We start from the raw sequence: 22616 nt of genomic DNA, 5'->3' as shown, positions 1-22616 counted from the left end.
TTATAGTCGTCGCTTTAGGTATCATCAGGGAGATGTCAATAACTGCTGATGTGTCTGCTTTGAATAATAATGCTTCTGTTCGTGCAGTTCCCTGGGAATTGAATGAAATAATAAGAGGTGCATTATGCGGTTTCCTCATGTTGTCTCAGATCAAGACACTCATTGGCTGATCAGCATCTGCTGACCGCACATTCACAGTCGATGATTTGTACAGTATGTTCTTACCCTGCGTTTTCTTTCCCTCTTTCCCTGTCTGGCTTGTCTGCTCTCCTCTATCTCTCCTCTCTCCATCAGCTGAGGCAGAGCGCAGCAGGAATGCACCAGCTGTGAGCCGTACTGCAGTGCCAGGGGACTGTAAATAGGGACGGACTGAAAGTGCTTCCTGTCTGCAGCCAGCAAAGAGGACATACGGGACTAGATCTGAGCAGCTCAGAGTCAGGTAGGACCGCAAACTGTCTGTGTGCCATTATTCAGAGGGCTAGACGAGGACTTCCTGTCCACCGGTGGCCTGGGAATGAAATTGGAATGGGTATTTAGTAATCTAAGGATGTTTGGCGTCCTGATATTCAGCGAGGTGCCAGGGTAGAAGTGAGCTCGGAAAGGTTTGAGATGAGGCATTGTATGTTGAGCACGCTTTCTTTTCCTCTGTGGTTCATTTCTTCAAGTGCTCTCGTTTTTCATTCCTCTGCCTTTTTTGCATCACTTTAAAGGTTTTTCGGTTCAGCTATGGTTTCCATTGGGAAGTTATTGGTGTGTTGGTTCCAGGTTTCACCAACAGATTAAGGGTTCTTTAGAAAACCACAGATTGCTTCTCTTTGGAAGTTCATTGGAAACTTTGGAACATAAAAAGTTAATCTATTACATTACAAGAATTTGTAAAAATCCTCTTATCGGACTATACTTAAGGGCTTTTCCTGTGGTGGTTTTTCTTTGATATTGTTGGAACTTCATTTTCATTGGATTTTCTTGGATTTTTATTAAAACTCAAATAAATTTTCCCGTGGCATTATGGCAATTTTTTAAAAGGTCATCTTATAGCATAATTGGAACTTCGAAATGTTCTCCCTTAACATAATTGAAGCTTAAAAAGATGATACGGTCAAATGGTCAACATGAAATTCAGGTACATCCTATTTACTTTTTTAAAACTTATTTAAAGGGGTAGTTCACCAAAAATTACAATTCTGTCAGCATTTACTCAACCTCATGTCATTCTTTTTTTTGACTGTGCATGGAATACAGAAGAAGATATTGTAACTAATATCTCAGTGTTTTTTTCATGCACCAAAAGTTTAAGGGGTTTAAAGGTTTTTGGACCCCATTGTTCCAAAAGTTTTGAAGAAGAAAGAACATCATAAAAGTTTTGAACGACATGAGGGAATGAGAGAGTAAATGAGAGTAAATGATGACAGATTTTTTCTATCATTGGGTGAAATGTTTTCAATGCATTAACATACAATAGTGTACATACTGTGTAGTATGGTTTTTATTAATATTTTGAATTATGTTTTTATATTATAATTTTTCATTAAAAGTTTTTTTTCCTTTTGTATTTTGGCATGTTCTTTTATCATTTGTATGTGTTTATATATACAACCCGAATTCCGGAAAAGTTGGGACGTTTTTTAAATTTTAATAAAATGAAAACTAAAGGAATTTCAAATCACATGAGCCAATATTTTATTCACAATAGAACATAGATAACGTAGCAAATGTTTAAACTGAGAAATTTTACACTTTTATCCACTTAATTAGCTCATTTAAAATTTAATGCCTGCTACAGGTCTCAAAAAAGTTGGCATGGGGGCAACAAATGGCTAAAAAAGCAAGCAGTTTTGAAAAGATTCAGCTGGGAGAACATCTAGTGATTAATTAAGTTAATTGATATCAGGTCTGTAACATGATTAGCTATAAAAGCTTTGTCTTAGAGAAGCAGAGTCTCTCAGAAGTAAAGATGGGCAGAGGCTCTCCAATCTGTGAAAGACTGCGTAAAAAAATTGTGGAAAACTTTAAAAACAATGTTCCTCAACGTCAAATTGCAAAGGCTTTGCAAATCTCATCATCTACAGTGCATAACATCATCAAAAGATTCAGAGAAACTGGAGAAATCTCTGTGCGTAAGGGACAAGGCCGGAGACCTTTATTGGATGCCCGTGGTCTTCGGGCTCTCAGACGACACTGCATCACTCATCGGCATGATTGTGTCAATGACATTACTAAATGGGCCCAGGAATACTTTCAGAAACCACTGTCGGTAAACACAATCCGCCGTGCCATCAGCAGATGCCAACTAAAGCTCTATCATGCAAAAAGGAAGCCATATGTGAACATGGTCCAGAAGCGCCGTCGTGTCCTGTGGGCCAAGGCTCATTTAAAATGGACTATTTCAAAGTGGAATAGTGTTTTATGGTCAGACGAGTCCAAATTTGACATTCTTGTTGGAAATCACGGACGCCGTGTCCTCCGGGCTAAAGAGGAGGGAGACCTTCCAGCATGTTTTCAGCGTTCAGTTCAAAAGCATCCAGCATCTCTGATGGTATGGGGGTGCATAAGTGCATACGGTATGGGCAGCTTGCATGTTTTGGAAGGCTCTGTGAATGCTGAAAGGTATATAAAGGTTTTAGAGCAACATATGCTTCCCTCCAAACAACGTCTATTTCAGGGAAGGCCTTGTTTATTTCAGCAGGACAATGCAAAACCACATACTGCAGCTATAACAACAGCATGGCTTCGTCGTAGAAGAGTCCGGGTGCTAACCTGGCCTGCCTGCAGTCCAGATCTTTCACCTATAGAGAACATTTGGCGCATCATTAAACGAAAAATACGTCAAAGACGACCACGAACTCTTCAGCAGCTGGAAATCTATAAGGCAAGAATGGGACCAAATTCCAACAGCAAAACTCCAGCAACTCATAGCCTCAATGCCCAGACGTCTTCAAACTGTTTTGAAAAGAAAAGGAGATGCTACACCATGGTAAACATGCCCCGTCCCAACTATTTTGAGACCTGTAGCAGAAATCAAAATTGAAATGAGCTCATTTTGTGCATAAAATTGTAAACTTTCTCAGTTTAAACATTTGCTACGTTATCTATGTTCTATTGTGAATAAAATATTGGCTCATGTGATTTGAAAGTCTTTTAGTTTTCATTTTATTAAAATTTAAAAAACGTCCCAACTTTTCCGGAATTCGGGTTGTATATATATATATATATATATATATACAAATAGGTTTTATTTATTTAATCTAATATTAGTATTTTATATTATTTTTGATTTATTCACTTAACAATTATTTAACTTTTTTAATAAAAACTGCAAAACTGCAAACTGCACTGATGTAATAAAGTTCATGGCAATAACTAGGGCTGGGCGGTATGACGGTATGTATCTTTTGATTTGTTTGGGTGAAATAAAGTGTCTATCATTAGGGATTTTGCTATATCGTGTATTCCGAGGTATGCAAATATATTATACACCTTTGCGTGCTAAGGAAACATGAATGTGGAAGTTTTTTTGAATGCGCCCCTCAGACAGCATGTAATTGCGAATTTGGGGCGTGCATTATGTTTAATAAAATTAAGTGCAATAAGCAGTGAAAAATAACTCAATGCGGTGTGCTTGCGCTGACCGACACACAGCCGAAGTGCGTGCACTGAAAGCACCTCAGCATGCGATAGCGAAAACAGATTTTTTTCGTGTTTTATTGTGTTTGAATGGTCAAATATGCACAGTTATGTTATCCCCATCATATGGAGTTTTCAAGTAAACAAGCTGGTTATATGTAAAACAGTTGGATGAAAACCAGATCTGTTTCAGTATACTGGATCCATGCCTTCGGTATTAAAGGGACAGCAGCCTTATTTACCTGCCATTGTCTGTCAATATTAATGTTAATCGTTTTTGATTGATAAAGTGAAGACTATGCAGTTTTATTTATACACTTTATTCAATTTCTGTAATATTTCTTACTACAAGTTAAATAAACCTAGCCCACTGTAGCTGAATAAATTAAAAGTTTGTTTGATATCTATTTGTTCTGTTGTGCTTGTAATTTGTTTCTTTTTCTTAATTTTAATGACAAAAATAAAATAAAAACAGTTATTTCGATGTACTATAGCTTGACTTGAAAAAAGTTTTTTTTTCTGTCATTGTAAGAACTAAAAAGGTTCTTCAAAGGCGTTTGACCATTTATGTTTTATATGTACAAATGTACTAGTTTTAAATCTGTTTCTCCTCAATTAGAGTTAAATGACACTCCATGGGGTTGCTTTAGTGAGATGTGTGAGTGTTTTTGTACCAGGTGAGTGATTTTAGAAGAGGAACTCTACCAGCGGCTAAGTCATGTGGAACATCTGAGATAAAACACCTGGCATGAGTGAACTACAGACCTCAAGTTACCTCTCAAACACACACACACACACACACACACACACAATGCGTGCATGCACAGAACTTCACATGCAAACACAAGTACCTGCTCTCACAAATTCATGCAGTGACCCACATTAAAGAAACGTCATTTTTCAAGCAAAACATTACACAAAAGGATGTTTATTACTTTAGGTTTCAAATGATAAAACTATAGATGCAATGTTTTAACATTATTTTTTTGCAGATACCACTTGGTTTAAAACTTTTCAAGTGTAACTCACTTGTTAAAAGCTTTTTTTAAAGTGTGACTCACATGTTAAAATAGTTTTGCGGGGCTTTCTGTTTAAAGCAATTGCTACCCTCTTCCTGTGCAAGACGTAGTGCTGTGTTATCTTTAGCAGTGTATGATGAAAGTTGTTTCCTCATTTTGAAGCCTTGACTTTTAGGGCGAAAATATTAGTTTGAGGATTATCGCTGTGTTTTTTTATACGCTCAGGATTTGGGAAAGTGTTTACGAGTGTGGCAAACTTCTCAAAGTCTCTGAGGAGGGCAGTGGTGCTTTCTGGGAGAAAATGACACAGCTCTCTCTGTGGCTGGTACACCCAAATGCAAATAAGATAAAAGCAGGTTTCTATGGTGATAGAGAGAATGATCGCTGAACACACATTCCCAGTTGCTTCGGTCTGTGCTTTATCATGTGATCACACATTTAAACTGTAAACACGCACGCATGCTTACATCTAAATGCAGTGTTTTGCATGCATGCTATTCTATGCTTGGTCGTGCACTGTGACACACCAGAGCATACGTTAGTATCTGTCCCAGAATGCATTGCGGTGAACCACATTGGCTGGTGACCCATGTGTGAGTTCCTGTCTTTCATTCAGTGGAGATACAGCTCTCGCACTACACGCAGGTAAAAACTAAGCCCACGCAAACATCCTCAAATATATACATTTACTTTATGTATTCTGTTTGCATCTATTGCTACGAAATGATTTATGAGAAGAAATTTCTGAAAAATAATGCTCGTTTCATTATGAATTTATCGGTGAATTATATATTTTATATTTTATATCAGTTTCACTCTGTGATGTAGGTTTTTATTTTTTTATTTTATGTTTACCTTTTTTGCAGTGTTTTAAGTATATACAGTTGGAAAAGTTTTGTATCATTTTGAAAATGTGGTTTCAGTAGCTTGTTGATATGTACTGTATTCAGTATGTATATACTGTACACTGTAAAAAAAAAGTTAATTTGTTTAAAAAAAAAAAAAGGTTGCAAGGTTGCCTATTTTTAGGCATTTTGGTCACTTTATGTTTTGCAGTTTGTAACCATAAAAATATTATTTTAATACTATACATTTAGTAATTATTATATTACAATACATTTCAATTATTATAATTATTAATATATTTATATATATTACTATACAGTATTTTTCACTGTATATGTACACTTTATGCATATTTACATAGTTTTGTCTTAAAATGACATTTTACTTTGTGTATTCTAACATGCATGACCGCTTCCTCTTTGTCTCTTTGTCTTGTGAACATTCAAGTTCTGGCATGCAAGACATTTACATGGCCTTTTACGTACATATCACTTTGTAGGTTTCCATTTGTTGGATTTTGCTGAAGTCTAGTAGCTACCGATCACTGTCTCTTTCCTCTGATGTTGCTCCACAACTTATTTGATTATATTCAAAGTCGGTTTGAAGAATAAGTGATGTAAATCTGCTGCCAAACGCCATTGTCCGTGTAAAACACATCAGTGACTTTGCTTCCGAATGTATGTGAGGTACAGATGACGATTTGTTATAAGTGCATTAAGCTGTTTTTAGGCACTCTTGAAAGTTGTTAATGTAGAGCTTGACATGAGATTGTGGTTTTTGTTTATTGCGATACATCTGTAACTGGTGATAATAATTGGCGGGAGGAGATGAACAGCCGTTCTCTTTAGTCATTGAAAGTGGTTGTTATTTTCCTGTTTCTCTCAGAGTAAACTGAAATGCTTCTTTCTCAACATGCTTTGGGTCAAACAGTATTAGGCTTTGTTAGGTTTGTAAGACCTTGTTCAAAAAGAGGACGTTTGCAAACTTCTCACTCACTGTTACTTGTAAACTTCCTGTTTTCTCGCTGTTTTAACTGTTTGAGCAAGTGAAACTAGTTTAGTTTCCTAATTTAGCAACTGAGCTGAGCTGAGTAAGTACAGAGGATTAACTGGACAAAATTTTAACATCAAATACAACTAATAGCACTTCATGAGTTTAACAAATGACATATTTTCTCAATACATTTTTGTTATTTAACAAAGAAGGTGTAACATTATATATATATATATATATATATATATATATATATATATATATATATATATATATATATATATATATATATATATATATATATATATATATATATATTAGGGCTGCACGATTTTGACAAAAATCATAATTGTCGATTATTCCCCTGAAATTGTAATTGTGATTATTAATTACAATTATCACGATTTACATTGAATGAGGTTTATACCATTGTTTGATGCAACTGCATGCCGTATTTTTATATGAGAAAATAAACAAGCTGAAAACACTAACTGAAAAACATTTAATGCTTATAGTATTAAGCCTTAAAATGTCGTCTATACATCGGATTGGTTTCATCTTTAAATTATAAAAAAAGTAAAAATATAAATGATATTATAATGTGAAATATGTATACACACACACACAACAAATAATGGCATGCCTTTTACATTACAATATTCTTTATTTTCATTTATTTTTATAATATTAAAATAGTCTCTGGATTTTTTGAGTAATTACAGAGTCTCTGGACTTTAAACATGACATTAGTTGTAGCACTGAATCGTTTAATGAAGCATAAAATTGGAATGAATATATATATATGGAACTTGGACTGAAAAACCATAAGGGTGTATACATCATACATATAGATTTATATACCATCTGAAAGCTGAATAAATAAGCTTTCTATTGATGTTATTATAGTGCATTATTTGGCTGAGATACAATTTTTTCAAAATCTGGAATCTGAGGGTACAAAAAAAACCTGAGAATTTTTTTTTTTGAAAATCACCTTTAAAGTTGTCCAAATTAAGTTCTTATCTACGTATTTTATCAATCAAAAATTACGTTTTGATATATTTACAGTAGGAAATTTGCTAAATATCTTTATGGAACATGATCTTTACTTAACGTCCTAATATATATATATATATATATATATATATATATATATATATATATATATAAATTTCATAAATGAATAGTTAACTCAACAAAGCATAACATTTAAAGAAAATAAATAATACTTTAATATATAATATATTTAAATAGCAATTCGAACAACTGGGTCAGTATGATTTAGATTTTTTTTTGGTTTTTTAATATATGCATTTAGTGATTGTTGAATTTTGGACATTAGACTAGTTCATTTCAATAGGTAAATCATGACATCACATTTATGTGTTAAAATGGATAAGACAGAGATCGATTCGCTAGGTGATGAAGACATTGCAAATATGTAAACATAGTCTCCCCAGAAAGCCATGAAAAAGCATCAGTGTTGTTACCTTTGAGGAGAAAGCCTCCAGAGATCAGTAGTCCTGGAGAACTCTATGAGTTTTGCTGTCTTTGCATTTCAGTTTGCTACAGCTTTAGATTATTTCAAGCTAAATAATGAATCTGTGCCACAAAGAGTAGCTTCAAAATCCTTTAATAGTGTTTGCGAACCGATTATAGTATCATCAGAGGTAATTGCTAGAAAAGTGGTTCTAGCTTCCTGATGTAGAGCAGTGCTTTAATTTGGGTCGTGTAGTAACTCCTTCGATAAATCAGTAAAGTAGGCCAGCACGATGCTGCTTTTATCAAGGGCATTTGAAACATCGCCGGTGACTTTCAGCAATGCAGCTAGACGCCGAGACCCAGCGCCGAACCCTTGAGTCACATTCACGTTATTCAGACGATAGCTGTGGTCTGTGAGCGTCATCTTAGCAAAATGCACAGAGAGAGATGGCCTAATATTCCGAAAAGCAGGGATTTTACTGAATAATTTATTAGATCATTTAGCTTCGAGTAGCTCTGCTCAGATAATGTACTGAAATATGAAAGATGTGAGGGACCGTGCAAGAGAAAGGGTGTGGTTTGCAGGGTTTAAATGAGGCTTTTCGACGACGTGATGAACTGTAGAGGCGAGAGGTGTCCAGACTTACTGAGTAACGAGAATATTCTCTAACCCAGCAAGAGTTCACATCCACCAGCCAGCACAATTTACAGCATCCTGACACATACCAGTGCTGAGACGAGAGAAAGAGAGAGAGAGAGGCATCACTATGAAATACTGGGGGTTTTTGTGCACTAAAAAATGTCTGCATCGTTCAGAGTGCGTATCTGTACTTTTGCTGGCACAGGTTTGCGAGCTAGAAAAGGAGTTAATCGGAGGCATCATGCAGTGATCTTTGATAATGATGGTGCTCACAGCTGTCTTTGTCACCTCATGGTTATTTTTCTGTTCAGAAGGCGAACTTCCTGTCTCCGCTGCATGTTCAGGTGTGACTTTCATATTTTGCATGATTCAAAATGGCCCCGTGAGCACATAAGCCATGTGAGTTACTCTCTGATCTCCAAATGGGTTATAACACCAGCAGGGACTTTTTCTAATGTGGTGGGGTGAGCGAAGCTAGAAAACAGTGGATGTGGTGAGAGCCGTTGGTTGATTTTAAAATAAACAGAAAATATTTGTAAAAAATTGTTTCTGTTGGAAATTAAGATCAGCCCATTTGAAAATTTGCCAGAGTTTGTCAGGCTAGTGATATCAAATTTTTGGTAGCTAGAACTGCAAATTCTTGTTTGTTTTCTGAGTTTTGTCTTTAAAATAATCAGTGCTTTTTTGTCAGGATCCTGTCACCAAACTATCAACGTGACTGACCAAAATATCCGAATCCTAACTTTGGATGGTCATGTTCTTAATTTGTAGACAGGATCCTGAAACGTTTTGACAGGCAGAAATTCTGTTAACCAAGTTTACACGACTTTTTAATCACTATTCACTGATTATTTGTGAAACTTTTTATTTGAATATTTTTTTCATATTGTGGTATGATTTATTACCCCACCACTAATTTACGGCATGTAAAAACAAAGCAATAATAAGTATTATTCTAAAAAATAATAATACTTTTATCCAGCAAGAGTGCATTTAATTGATCAAAACAGTAAAACCATTAATCATGTTACAAAAGATTTGTATCAAATGAATGCTGTTCTTTTGAACTTTCTGTTCATCCAAGAATCCTAAAAATGTTCAAAATCACACTTGCCTAATCACTTAAATATTAGCAGCACAAATGTTTTCAACATTATTAATACTAATAAATGTTTCTTGAGCAGAAAATCTGCATATTAGACTTATTGTCATGGGTCATGTGACACTAGATCACAGGAGTAAATTACATTTCAAAATGCATTAAAATAGAAAACAGTTATTTTATATTGCAAAAATATTTCATAATATTACTTGGTTTTTAATCAAGTAAATGCAAAGAGTTAAAAAGAGACAAAAATATATTACCGGCCCTAAACTTTGAATGTTAATGTTGGTCAGAAGATCTCTCCCTGTTTAATTTGGGCTTTGAACACCAGACTTTACGCTGCTAGTTAAATATTTGCCATGGTAAGACTACTTTACACCAGCATACCCATCTCTCTTTCTGTAAACTATATACTGTCGATCCAAATGACTTTGACCTACTGTGTAAACAGCCACACCCAATCACTTTCATTTCTTGCTTTTCAAACTTGTTCACTCAGACATGTTTAAGCTTAAATGGTGAGGCATTAAAAAAAGACATGTGAGAGATGGTATGAGCGTTTGAGAAAGAGAGAGGCACGTCAGTCTAGTTGGAGCCAGAAAATTCGATCTGAATGTGTGTTTGTCGATCGTGTGTTTCTAGATGTCTGTTTGGCAAGTCAGAGGTCAAGAAAACTGAAGAGTTCTGATGTCATGAAGCCAGAGTGACATAAATCAAGTCACCCCAGTCAGCTTGTGCTTTTACTCACTTCTCTGTCCATTAGAATGCATTGTTAGAATAACACAAACACAGAGTCCACATAAATATGAGCATTTGTTTTATTTATTGATTTCATTTACTGAGCTAGCATGGACATGTTTGAGTTTGTGCACACCTATGCTGGGGAAGCTGCTTCGAAACTGTCCAACCATCGAAACTGCCAAGCTAATTATCATAAATAGTAGTTAAGTCAAGCTGTCCTTTTGAAACTATATTATATCAATTTAATATCAGTATAAATATACACTACAGTTTAAAAGTCTGGGGTCAGCAAGATTTTTATTATTATTATTTTTAAAGAAATGTATATTTGGATGCATTAAATTGATTGAAAGTGACAGTAAAGAGAATTGTAATGTTGCAAAAGATTTCATAGAAATTACGTTCTTTTGAACTTTCAGTCAGAAAAAAAGTATCACAATTTCATACAGTTTTTACTGTGTTTTTGATCAAATAAATGCAGCCTTGGTAGCACAAGGGACTTCTTTCAAAAACATTACAAAATATTACAGACATGAGTTGTTTCAACTGTAGTGTACGTCTGTCAGATTAACTGTGCAATTACGGGATTTATCTGTCACAAACATGTAGTGACAGGAATTTAACTTTATTATAAATACAACTTAACTTCATTTTAATATAACTTAATACAACTGATAAAATTCTAAAATATACTAATTTAAATAACCAAAGTTGAAAGAGTTGCGATGAAAAGGAGCATTCGGCTAAATATTAAGCTTCAAAAAATAAATTTCAAATGTTCAAATGGATTAGCGTAATATTACTTGGTCACTGAATCATTATTTATATGAATCACTATTCACTGAAATGGATCAGACTTCAATGCTAGACTTTTTTGAAAATGGCTGAACAATGTTATTTAGTTTTGTCCCAGCGCTGGTGCTCACACACAAGCAGTCATTTAGAGTGATACACATGTAAAATTATAGGGATGCAAAACTTGAGTATTTGGACATTTTATTAGTCTGCTAATAGATTTCCATTTATCTTATAAATAGAGAGCAATCGAGTCTTTTCCGTGGAAAGTATGACCGTCTTTTCTTCTCGTGTGACTATTTCTGCCATTTTCGTCACTCTTATACCAGAACAAGCCTTTAGAAGTATGAGGACAGGAAAGCATGATCGGAAAGGAAAAAGACGAGAATTATTGGATAAGACATATTTTCCTTTATGTGTAATAGTTGAAGGTCAGTTGAAGGTAATGGGGAGTGAAATGAGAGTGCATGTGTGTGTGGTTGTTAATATAAACCAGAGTTGTACTGTAGCTTTGGTTTTTGTGTCAACTGCATAAATTATCATATATTTATATCACTGATGCCGGCCAAAGAGTTCCTAAACAGGCTAACGATTTTAATATTGGGCCTAATGTATTTCACATGAACGTTTTAAATTACAAGTAAACTAGTGTGTAACTTAAATAGGATTTATTAGGAGTTTAAATGGCCACATGAACCACCCTGATGTCTAGACATGGGGAAATCAACTTTACAACTGTACCTTTAATAAGAATTTATTTTATGATGTCAAAATATATTTCCATTTATATTCAAGTGAGGTTGTGTTTTATTACCCATACGATACATGCACAAACTGAAACAATGGTAGATTCTAAAATAGGCATAATTCATTATTATTATTTATGGCACAAATGTACATAACAAATGTTACAGAATCCACAATGCAGAATTTAACCTAAATCTCATTTACGTTTCTAAAATTGAATGAAAACGAGTGCAGTAGTTTACATGGAAATAAAGTTGTTTTTAGTCTGTATATTCTGTATTCTCTTTTAATTACTCAAATTATATAATTTGACACCTTCTACAAACAATTTGTTTTGTATTCTGTTTGTCTGCAATTATATGAAAAAGGTTTTTTTTTTCAATACCGTATATCAGCTATTACATATAAACTATATTATATATATATATATATATATATATATATATATATATATATATATATATATATATATATATTAGAAAATATATAATTTTTTGTAATATATTTCTAATGTTCTGTCTTATAAGTTATAAGATGTACTAAATATATATATATATATTTTTAACTTATAAGGCAGAACATTAGAAAAATATTTAAAAAATAATAATAATTAACAGAAATTCAAATGTTGTACTGACATCTAACTGATATAAGTTTAGGTTAAAGTACTAAAAGGACTAAAACTAAAAAATATATAATAATTAAAGCTAACCAGAAAACAAATAATGAAGTGACAAAACTACATAAAATTACAAAATGAAAAACGAAAATATAAAAACTAAATCAAATTAAAAATATTAATAAATACTATAATAGTATATAAATAATACTAATATAACACTAGTTTGATGATGCTAGTTTACCTCCCATGCACATGCTGCTGACATTTCAGGCTCTCAAGCTGTGGACTTAAAAGAGCCAGCTCTTCTGACCCCACACACACTTGAGCTTTTCACACTTCCCTGAACCTGCTTCATAAGTCAGTCTCTAAACAATTCTCACAAAAACTAAATTCCTTGAGTTGAAGGGCCTGTAAACAACAGCAGAGTAATTATTTTCTGATGTTTGTATTGACTTAAGCCCAGATCATCTTATATTATTATGATTATTTCATTGTGAGTTGTGTGTCATTTTTCCAGAACTCAACTAGAGTCATAACCGCAGTCATTGCTGGGTGAGGCTCAAGTATGCAAATAATGCAATAAAGTTTTTTTTTTTTTTTTTCAGAAGATAATGAATAAGTGTCCCAGTTTCAATGCTTTATGGCCCTCCAGGAAAATATTGTGTAGTTTAACTCCCATGTGGGAGTTTGTTAGTATTGAGGTGAAGAAATGTAATGTCCGCAACACTGCTAACTCCCATAATTTATTAAAAAACAAGCAACGTTTCGACCCTCAGGTCTTCATCAGGCTTAATATTTCATCAGGTTAGTATTAACATCAGTGAAATAATTGAATGCGACCCAGTTTTCCTCCATGCCATTTAATAAATCGCTTATGGTGTAAATATATCAAACTTTCAAAGCGTATTATTGGAAAAAAAACGCTTCTTTCTAAGCCACCTCGATGATATATTTCCCTCCTGAAATGGCCCAGATACTGATGATTCAGAGTCGAATTAAGACCAAATCCTGCCTTTTCCAGCAGCAGATAACGTTCCCACACAATGCACCAGGTGTACAGCTGTGTGTGTGCGCGTGTCCCACTGCAGTCTGGTGCCCAATGCAGACAGACTCCTGGGAAAGCACGATGTAATCTCACAAGCACACTCGTTTTCTTTTCTTTACCGACCTTTCCTTCCTTTTGTCCCCTCCCCTTCTCATTTTCTTCTCTCTTCGGTGAGGAACTCACAGAGCAGTGGCAGCAGCAGCAGCACTTCCTGGTTGTGTCGGTGGGCGGTTCCAGCCAGCGTGATTGGCGCTTCAGTGTTCTGCGCAGTGCTGCTGTTTCTCGCAGGCTCTCAGCTCACACAAACACAGTGGCGCAACCAGAAGCCACACGCGCAGCCTTAGCGCTCTGTCTCTCTATCTGTCTCTCTCTCTTTCTCCTCCTCTCTGAGAATGGTCCACCCGGTGCCTGAGGCTCTGCTGTCGCAGCCTGCCGCCCGTGTCTGATCTCTCACACACATACATGCACTCAATACTAATCATGATGTGAGAGGTAAGAACTGCTTTTCTGTACCGTCTCGCTCTCCTGTCTGTCTGTCTGTCTTTTGCAGTTCTAACAGCCACGGCTTGAAGCATTGCACCACTTATATATGCTTAGTGTGTGTGGGATTGGGGGTTGTTCAGTGTGTGTGGCCTGTTTTTGACTTTATGGGGTGCCTTTGTGGTGAACTGCAGTTTGTTATGTCTAGGCGATCGCAAACAACACAGCACGCCGGGGGAATCTCAGCTGCATTTGGAAAAGTTACGTGGTTGCGTGTGCATTTGGCAGGAAACTCCCCCACCCCTGCGCGAACGGCTACTTGTTTAGACAGTGGCAACCATGCGATTGGTTAACTGTTGAACCTGAGAGCACTTCTCCTTTTTTAAACCCCCCTCTCGGGTCTCACTTCCCTTCTGTTTGTTTTATGCGCATACTAGCGTGTTCAGGTTTTTTCTTTTTCTCTTTTTTTCCTCTTACGACAGAGCTGCACTCTCCACTCCCCCCACATGTAAATTACGTGTGACATGTTTAACTGCTGATTCCTAATATGGCTCGTGCTAGATTTCAGAGCGGTAGGACCCAGTCAGGCACCCTGTGACTGCACAGGGGCGTGTGTGTGAGAGCGTAACTGTCTGCGAGAGGGAAAAGAGAGGGGAGAGAGATGTTGACGCAGGTTTTCACTTCTGTCTGAGTGCGTCACTCTTCTGTGCAGTCATGTAAGTAAACGCTGAACACACTCACACTGCAGAGAGAAACATATGGATTCGAGCTCTCGCATGTCTGCTCGTCGGCTGCTCACGGTAGCTTTCCTGCATTGAAACGGAAACATGTAAGGAAAGATTGCTTAAGGACAGGTTGTGCTGACTTTTATTGCACTTATATGGGTTATTGTTTCACTGTGCTGCAGAGTATTTAGAACGGTGGGAAATTAGAAAGCGAGAAACGAATGTCGTCGTTGAGAAGTCAATGCTAAGTACTGACTGGTGGCATATGATTAAAGCAATTGTTTCGGTTGTTTGAAGAGACCATTTTTTGTGGGGGGGGGGGGGGGGGGGGAATAAACAAATGATCCGTCAGGGTGGTCTGGCGCCAAGTCTTTGGGTTTGGTCGACAGCATCCTGTAGTCGAGAAAGTGAAAGTGTTGCGAAAATGAGCACATGGAAGCACACTTCACTGTATTTTGCATTTGATTCTGTTAAGACTAGCTCGGCTAGACACCATTAGAGACGAAAACAATGAATCATCATGGATTTTAAAGTTGATGCTAAAAAACTGGTTTAATCCCATATGCTAACTTTTAAACAATGGTTGATATGATTAATGTGTTGCACCACCATTAGGTATTATAATAGCATCTCACATCTCCTAGCGAACACATCTTATCCTCGTTCTCGTTAACATTCTTGCATTTCTTTCTTCTTTACATGCTAGAGTTTTATCTGGGATATTTTTTCCATGCAAACAATTCCTGTTGTCTTTAATTCTACTAATGAAATGTGTCTGATGGCAGCCGCGTGTTGGACGTGTCAACATGTTTGTGAGTTTTGCGCATCTAGAGGGCGTCGTAGAAAAAAATTACTTCTTGTTTCAATAAATTCCTAACTCTCATCAAACTGCATTACTGTATTGCTAACTATTTTCATTTGAATTGGTAATAACATACTAAATAGCATACTAAATCATTAATCTTTGATCTCTCCCATTCACATAGCTTTGTAGAACATTTAGAGCCGTGCACTACTGGGTTAGAAGTTACTGAGTTACTGGGTAGAAGAGCATTTGCTTGAATCTTTGTGCTGTGTAACCATGGTGATGATGCTATTTTCAACCCTTTCCAACATGGCAATCATCACCTACACACATCTGAGTCAAACGATGGAAGGCTGTGGTTTAGATAATCATCTTAGCTGCCCGCACACCTTTCTGATCTCCACCCAGATTCAGGCCAATTTCTTCATGCATTAATGCTGGAAAAAGATGCTAATTTGGGTTCAGCTGAATTGGAGCATTGTAATCAGCATTTTAGAGCATCCACACGGTGCCTGATTACAGATCAGAAGATTTTTGGTTCTGAATTGCATAGTGACATTCTAAAATACATTCTTTTTCTCAGACTGTCTGATAAGTTGAGAAAAATTCTCAAGGTATGCCCTATGAAAATCCTATTTACTCCCCCTCATGTCATTTCAAACTTGTACAAGTTTCTTTCTTTTGTTGAGCCCAAAAGATGTTTTGAAGAATGTAGTCTACCAAATAGTTGACAGTAGCCCTGGACTTCCATAGCATGGAAAGAAATATTATGGAAAGCAATGGATACCGTCAGCTTGGTTACCCGTGTTCTTCAAAATGTTCTTATAAGGTTGTAGTTGTGTTGTTTTGAGGATTTTTCTGAAATAAACTGACAGATTTGTTCTTGAAAGTTTAATGCTATGGTTTGATCTTCGACATTACGGTGATGTGCGTCACATAACCTTAATTTTTGAGTGTATTTGTTAAGATTCTTGGGTTGCTATATGGTTCTTTGGAGATTTGAAGAATTTCTTTATGTTGAGGTCAATGGCTTGTTTTCTGGATTCTTTCATGCAACTAAAGCTTTTAAATACACTGATCTCTCTATATATTATAACTACTAACTAACGACATAAAGTTCTTTTTGGAACTTACTAAGGTTCTGTGACATCATACTGTTAAAATCTTCTTGGTTAGTGTTGTATTTCCTTATCCTTCTATTTATAAAGTTGTTGGTGCGGCTCATTAATGACACACTTTTACAGCCTTAAATGGTAACGTTTTCCCATATAGGATGTAGCTAGTTTGTTTATTACAGATGTTATTTAAAATCTGCTTTTTTAATATTAATACTCTGCGTGTCAAAGCTTTATGCAGGGAGAGTTTGTTTTCTGTTTCCTAGACACAGACTAAACTCAGACGGATTTTAACATTTCATTATAATTCCTGCATTTAAAAAGCTGTTCTTTAATATTGCACGGCTGTCCAATTACAAACAGAGCCACAGAAGATCAAATGTTCAATCAAGCATTTCTCACTGGCAGGAGCATATTAGACATCAGTACAGATGTAAATAAAGCCATGAGCCAAAGTGCAAAAAGAATGAAACGCTTAATATCTCATTCATGTGAATCATTGAAATAGTTTCCATTTCTGAAAAGAGAACATAACATCCAGTTCTCCTCCCAGTGGCAAAAATGTTTGACTTTTTAATGGGCTTTGATTGGCACGCTTCCAGATCATTCTGTCTCTCCCTTGCTATCATTCTTATTTTTCTCTCCTTGTTTGACCTTGCAGCAACTTCTAAGAATTGTTATTCCACTGCAACGGATTGTGGGAGATATACAGTGATATATTAGCCAAATCATTTAACTGAAAAAAGGGACCAAAGAAACAGCATCATGTTCAAGTGAAAGTTGATCTTAAAGTAGAATCCAAGTCTGAGCATGAATTTCCTCTAATTGTCATGGTGATTATTCCACTTCTCAGTTAACACAGATAACGCAGGCATGAGCCTGTTTAATGCAAGATCAGAATCACGCTGCATGGCCACTTTATCCAGAGCAATCACTTTCTTTTCATTTCACAAAATCATTTAGCCTGTTTTGAGTGTCCATCGTTCCCAGGATCCAGTTTGCCTCAACACTGAAAGTCTTATTGGATTAAAATATGTCATTCCATAAACAGAGCTCTGTGTGTGTGTGTGTGTGTGTGTGTGTGTGTGTGTGTGTGTGTGTGTGTGTGTGTGTGTGTGTGTGTGTGTGTGTGTGTGTGTGTGTGTGTGTGTGTGTGTGTGTGTGTGTGTGTGTGTGTGTGTGTGTGTGACTCTGTGTGTGTGTGTGTGTTTTGTGGACATTTGTTTCTTTTACAGCTCTTTGAGTGAACATAGCGGTTTGATTTTGTTTTATAGTGTACTTGACCAAGGTAGCATAGTGCTCTTACAAAAATTTACCATGATAACCATATTTCTGCTAATGAACCAAGGTTGTTTTTATTTATTTATTTATTTATAATATATTATATAATATATTATATATTATTAAACATTTATATTTCATTGAATGTATTATTTGTTTTACATGTATGTATTATGTATTTATTTATGTTTTATTCTAAACTATTTAAATTATTGTAATAAATTGTTATAAATAGTTATAAACTATTTAATTATAATTAAATATTTAACTTTATTATTCGTTTTGATTTATGTATAATACATTAAATATTAAATATATAATCAATAAAAATAATACTAAAATAAATATAGTTCTGTTTCATTTATTATTTGTTTTAACATGTCTTTTAGGGATGGGATGGTATGAAAATTTAATATCACGATTATAGTGACTAAAATTATCACGATTATCAATATTATCACGGTTTTGTTGAAACGAGATGAAAGTGTTCAAAAATAGTTGATGCTCACACTGAAAACATTTCAGCAAGTTTTATATTTAATAATCAACAAACAACTAATAAAACAAGCAACTCTATGCACTTAATTTAAAGAAAGATTAAATTCTGTGGCATTTCCTTCCTTACAATGAAAAGTGTAGAAGTATAGAAAAGCGTAGAAAAGTCACTGACTTTCGCCATTCCTTCTCGAAAAAAAACAAAAAAAACATTGTGCGCTGTGCTTGCGTCAGACTGTTGCTGGCTGGACATGATTTAATAGTGAGTTATTAAAACCGCGATAATCAAACACGGTTTTAATGATAATTCATTTTTAAACGATATTACTAACCTTCAGCACATTTTATCACGGTTATCAATAAAACCGGTTATCGTCCCATCCCTAATGTCTTTATTATGTATTTATTTATGTTTTATTCTAAACTATTTAAATTATTGTAATAAATTATTATAAATAGTTATTATAAACTATTAAATTATAATTATATATTTAACTTTATTATTTGTTTTGATTTATTTATAATACATTAAATATATATAATAAATAAAAATAATACTAAAATAAATATAGTTCTGTTTCATTTACTATTTGTTTTAACATGTCTTTATATATTATATTATATTATATTATATTATATTATATTATATTATATTATATTATATTATATTATATTATATTATATTATATTATATTATATTATATTATATTATTAAACATTTTATGTGTTTGTTTGTTTTTACTACTAAAGAATGCTGATTACATTTTTAAGATTTGTAACATTTTCTGTAAGTGGTGCTCACACATGCAGAATTTGTTGCACCAATGTCAGGGTGTTGCTTTGCAGTTACCAAAGACTTGAGACTGGTTTTTAGCAGTTTGTTGTGGATGGTTACGAGGGCTCTGATTGGTTGATAGGTGGTTACTGGCCCAAGTCAAAAGAGGCCACTCTCAAGTCTCAGTGATAATCTGGTCTCTAAATAAGAATCATTGTGTAAGAAACTTTGAAAAACTTTGTCATTTCTGTTAGTTTCTTTTCTTTTTTTTATGAAACTGGTGGCTAATACCAAGCTAGCACAGTTCTATTAATAATAACTGGAGTAACTATGTCATGTAACTTACGGTGATTTGTTTTGTAAAGGTGTTGTTTCTGACCCTCTCTCGGACTGGGCTGCTGCTCTTAACTGGCATGTGGTCGGGAGCATTGCTACATCTCTTCAGATGACTGGCTCACCACGAGTCGCGCAACACTTTAGAGAAACAGGAAATGACCTCACCATTCACTTTCCACCTTCACAGTCTCTGTTAAATGATATGTCACCGCTCTTAGCTGTAGCTGTGATGTGCTATTTGGGTCGGTTTTCCTCAACCTGCACTGAACTTCAGATTGTGAAGGGCTGCTTTGTGTGTGTTTGTTTGTATAAGAAAGAACCCTGTGTGTGTGTGTGTGTGTGTGTGTGTGTGTGTGTGTGTGTCTATCAGTTAGGTGTGTGTTAGTCCAGGAATGTGTGTGACATTGTTTGCTCGGACTGACAGAATTCTGCAGACTTCAGTGCATTTCTGGCATTTTTAGGGGTGTGAAGGATTTATGCTGCTGGAGAGAGTCTAATAGAGAGTGAGGGAGAAACAGAGCGAGGGCGAGTGACAGAGAGATAGTGTGATAAAGTGGAGGATGGGCTGCGTTCCAATTCTACCTTTGCTGTCTGTCCTAAATAGTATGCAAGATCAACACAATTTCAGAGAATTGTGCATTTTCTATATGTATAGAATATCTGTATAATCTATCACATCCGCTAAAAGGTGCGGTAATCAGTATAATATGCATTGAATATTGCAGTGCACCCAACTTTATCAATTTTTAGATGAAACTGGATCAAAAATATAAAATAAGTTTATTTCTGAGATGATAACTGGACATTGCTTGCTGAAGTAAACAGAGGTCATGTGATAGTCTTATGATGAGGACTTCATGTGATGATAATGTAGCATGATATAGTTTGAAATGCTTATTGTTGCATAATGCAACATATTTTGAAAGAAATTATAAGGATTATACACTTAGTATTTGGGTGATTTTTCTTTCTTTTTCTGTCCCATAAGATGATTTAACTTTGGTCATTTTTGACCGAAAATTTTTATATTTTGAAATTGTAAAAATTGTGGCTTCATTAGAATGAGACAATACTTGGTGACTTTTGTCACATTAGCAATATGATATGTTAAAGGGTCAAAAACACACACACACACACACAGACTCCCAAATCTTTTTTTTTAAGAATTTAATAGTCAAAAGTGCTTCTTATTGAGTTTGGTTCAGTTAAAGATGCATAACTTCTTCCATAGTGAAATGATTTAATCACAGACTCACTTGATGAAAATGTTTGCTGAAGAGCCCTTTAGGAAGGTCTTTCAAAGCTGTTCTGTCATTTTCTCTGTTGCAGGTGGGTACTGAGTATCGTGCCCTTTCTTGCGTCTGCCGCTGCTTGAACCTGCTTATAGTACCAGCCTCAGCTTTCCTGCCTGCTTGCTGCCCACATCAGTGAAAGGGCTGCTCGCACAACCTTAAAATCTCTGTGACCCCACAAGACCCCTACACAAACACACAGAGCTGAAGTGGGCACTATTGAATCAGCCAATCAGATTCAAGGATTTTTTGCTTTGGGATCCATTACTGCAGTACACTTTTTACCTAGCAGCAACATTTTTTGTCTATTTTGCTTTGGCCTGGTGTGCATCCACAAGGAAAGAGAAGCTTAATGATCTAAGGAGAGAAACATTCTTAAAAGGACAAACACAAGCACACCCAGAGCACTTTGGGATTTAAAGGAATTGAAGTTTGCTTGCCGCTAAAGCGTGTTGAGATGGCGATGAATATGGCTCACATGCGGGACACAAAATGGCTGACTCTGGAGGTGTGTCGGGAGTTTCAGCGGGGAACGTGCGCTCGCTCCGATGTTGAGTGCAAGTTCGCGCATCCTGCCAAGAGCTGCCAGGTGGAGAACGGGAGAGTCATCGCGTGCTTTGACTCACTGAAGGTAAGAAACACATCAGACTCAAGCGTTACTTGCAGGTATATCATATAAATAGATTTAGTTTCTGGTTGAAATCTGCCTGATCTTTCATAACTGAATATGTCACATTAATGTATTGATTATTATTAATTTTAATTGTATAAAAATGTATTTATTTAATTAGATTTATTTATTTACTTTTTTTTTTGCAAGCTGGTTTAGAACTATCATCAACCACATTAGTATGCCCATAGTTTGTCAGATGATTGTTTTTAATTTTATTTTTATTATGTATTTTTAAAAAATTCTGTTCTTTTGTATCTTTATTTTTATTTATTTATTTTTATTTCTATTTTACTTGTATTTTTATATTTATTATCACTTTAGTTTTATTTGTAGTAATTTTTTTTTTGTATTTTTGAAATTCTTTACATTTATTGTTATACATGTATATATATATATATATATATATATATATATACATGTATGAAAAGTTAATTAGCAAAAACAGATTTTATCAATTTTCAAAAAATATGTTTTTTTCATTGTGCATTTCAATCTAAATCAAACTGCAGTTGAGTTATTTTGATTAAGTTAAAAATGATTTAAAAATACAGCTAACACAATAAAACAAAATAATACAATACACAAATGAACTCTTCATATGTGTGTGTGTGTGTATATATATATATATATATATATATATATATATATATATATATATATATATAACATTTTATTTCTAACCTTTTATTGATTTATTTTTAACATTTTAATATTGTTTATATTTTGCTTTATTTTAATTTTTATTATTTTATTTTATTTTTGATGGTTTGGACACATTCTATTTTTGACCATTGTAGAGAAAGTACAGGAAAGGAAGAGCAAGAGGAGAAACAAAAAAAAGATGTTGCAAGCTAGACTAAAACTCTCATTGCCCACGTGAGCGGGCTTAATGTGTCAAAGCATTTGCGGCAACCACTTGGCCACAGCAACTTTTGTTTTTAATTTTCTTTTTCTTCATCCCTTTGATGCAAATATTCTGA

At 34.9% G+C, this 22616-nt stretch overlaps 1 protein-coding gene across 18 annotated transcripts in view; it reads left to right on the top strand.

Annotated features, from left to right (window-relative positions):
• The first annotated feature begins 292 nt into the window (after positions 1-292).
• mbnl1 (muscleblind-like splicing regulator 1) overlaps positions 293-22616 on the top strand; it is a 56421-nt gene continuing 34097 nt past the window's right edge. For 2 of the 18 annotated variants that reach the window (XM_059563146.1, XM_059563141.1), the window contains exons 1-2: positions 13959-14151; positions 21001-21594. In XM_059563146.1, the coding sequence (XP_059419129.1) occupies positions 21421-21594 (174 nt within the window). In that variant the 5' untranslated portion in view covers positions 13959-14151; positions 21001-21420. Of the gene's footprint in view, positions 440-5147; positions 5289-13956; positions 14152-14636; positions 14969-21000; positions 21595-22616 lie in introns of those variants that run through there. The other 16 variants (XM_059563151.1, XM_059563149.1, XM_059563150.1 and 13 more) reach the window with 13 other exon arrangements.

This window comes from Carassius carassius, chromosome 12, assembly GCF_963082965.1.
Source record: "Carassius carassius chromosome 12, fCarCar2.1, whole genome shotgun sequence".
NCBI lineage: Eukaryota > Metazoa > Chordata > Actinopteri > Cypriniformes > Cyprinidae > Carassius > Carassius carassius.
This window is presented reverse-complemented; position numbering and strand designations above follow the sequence as displayed.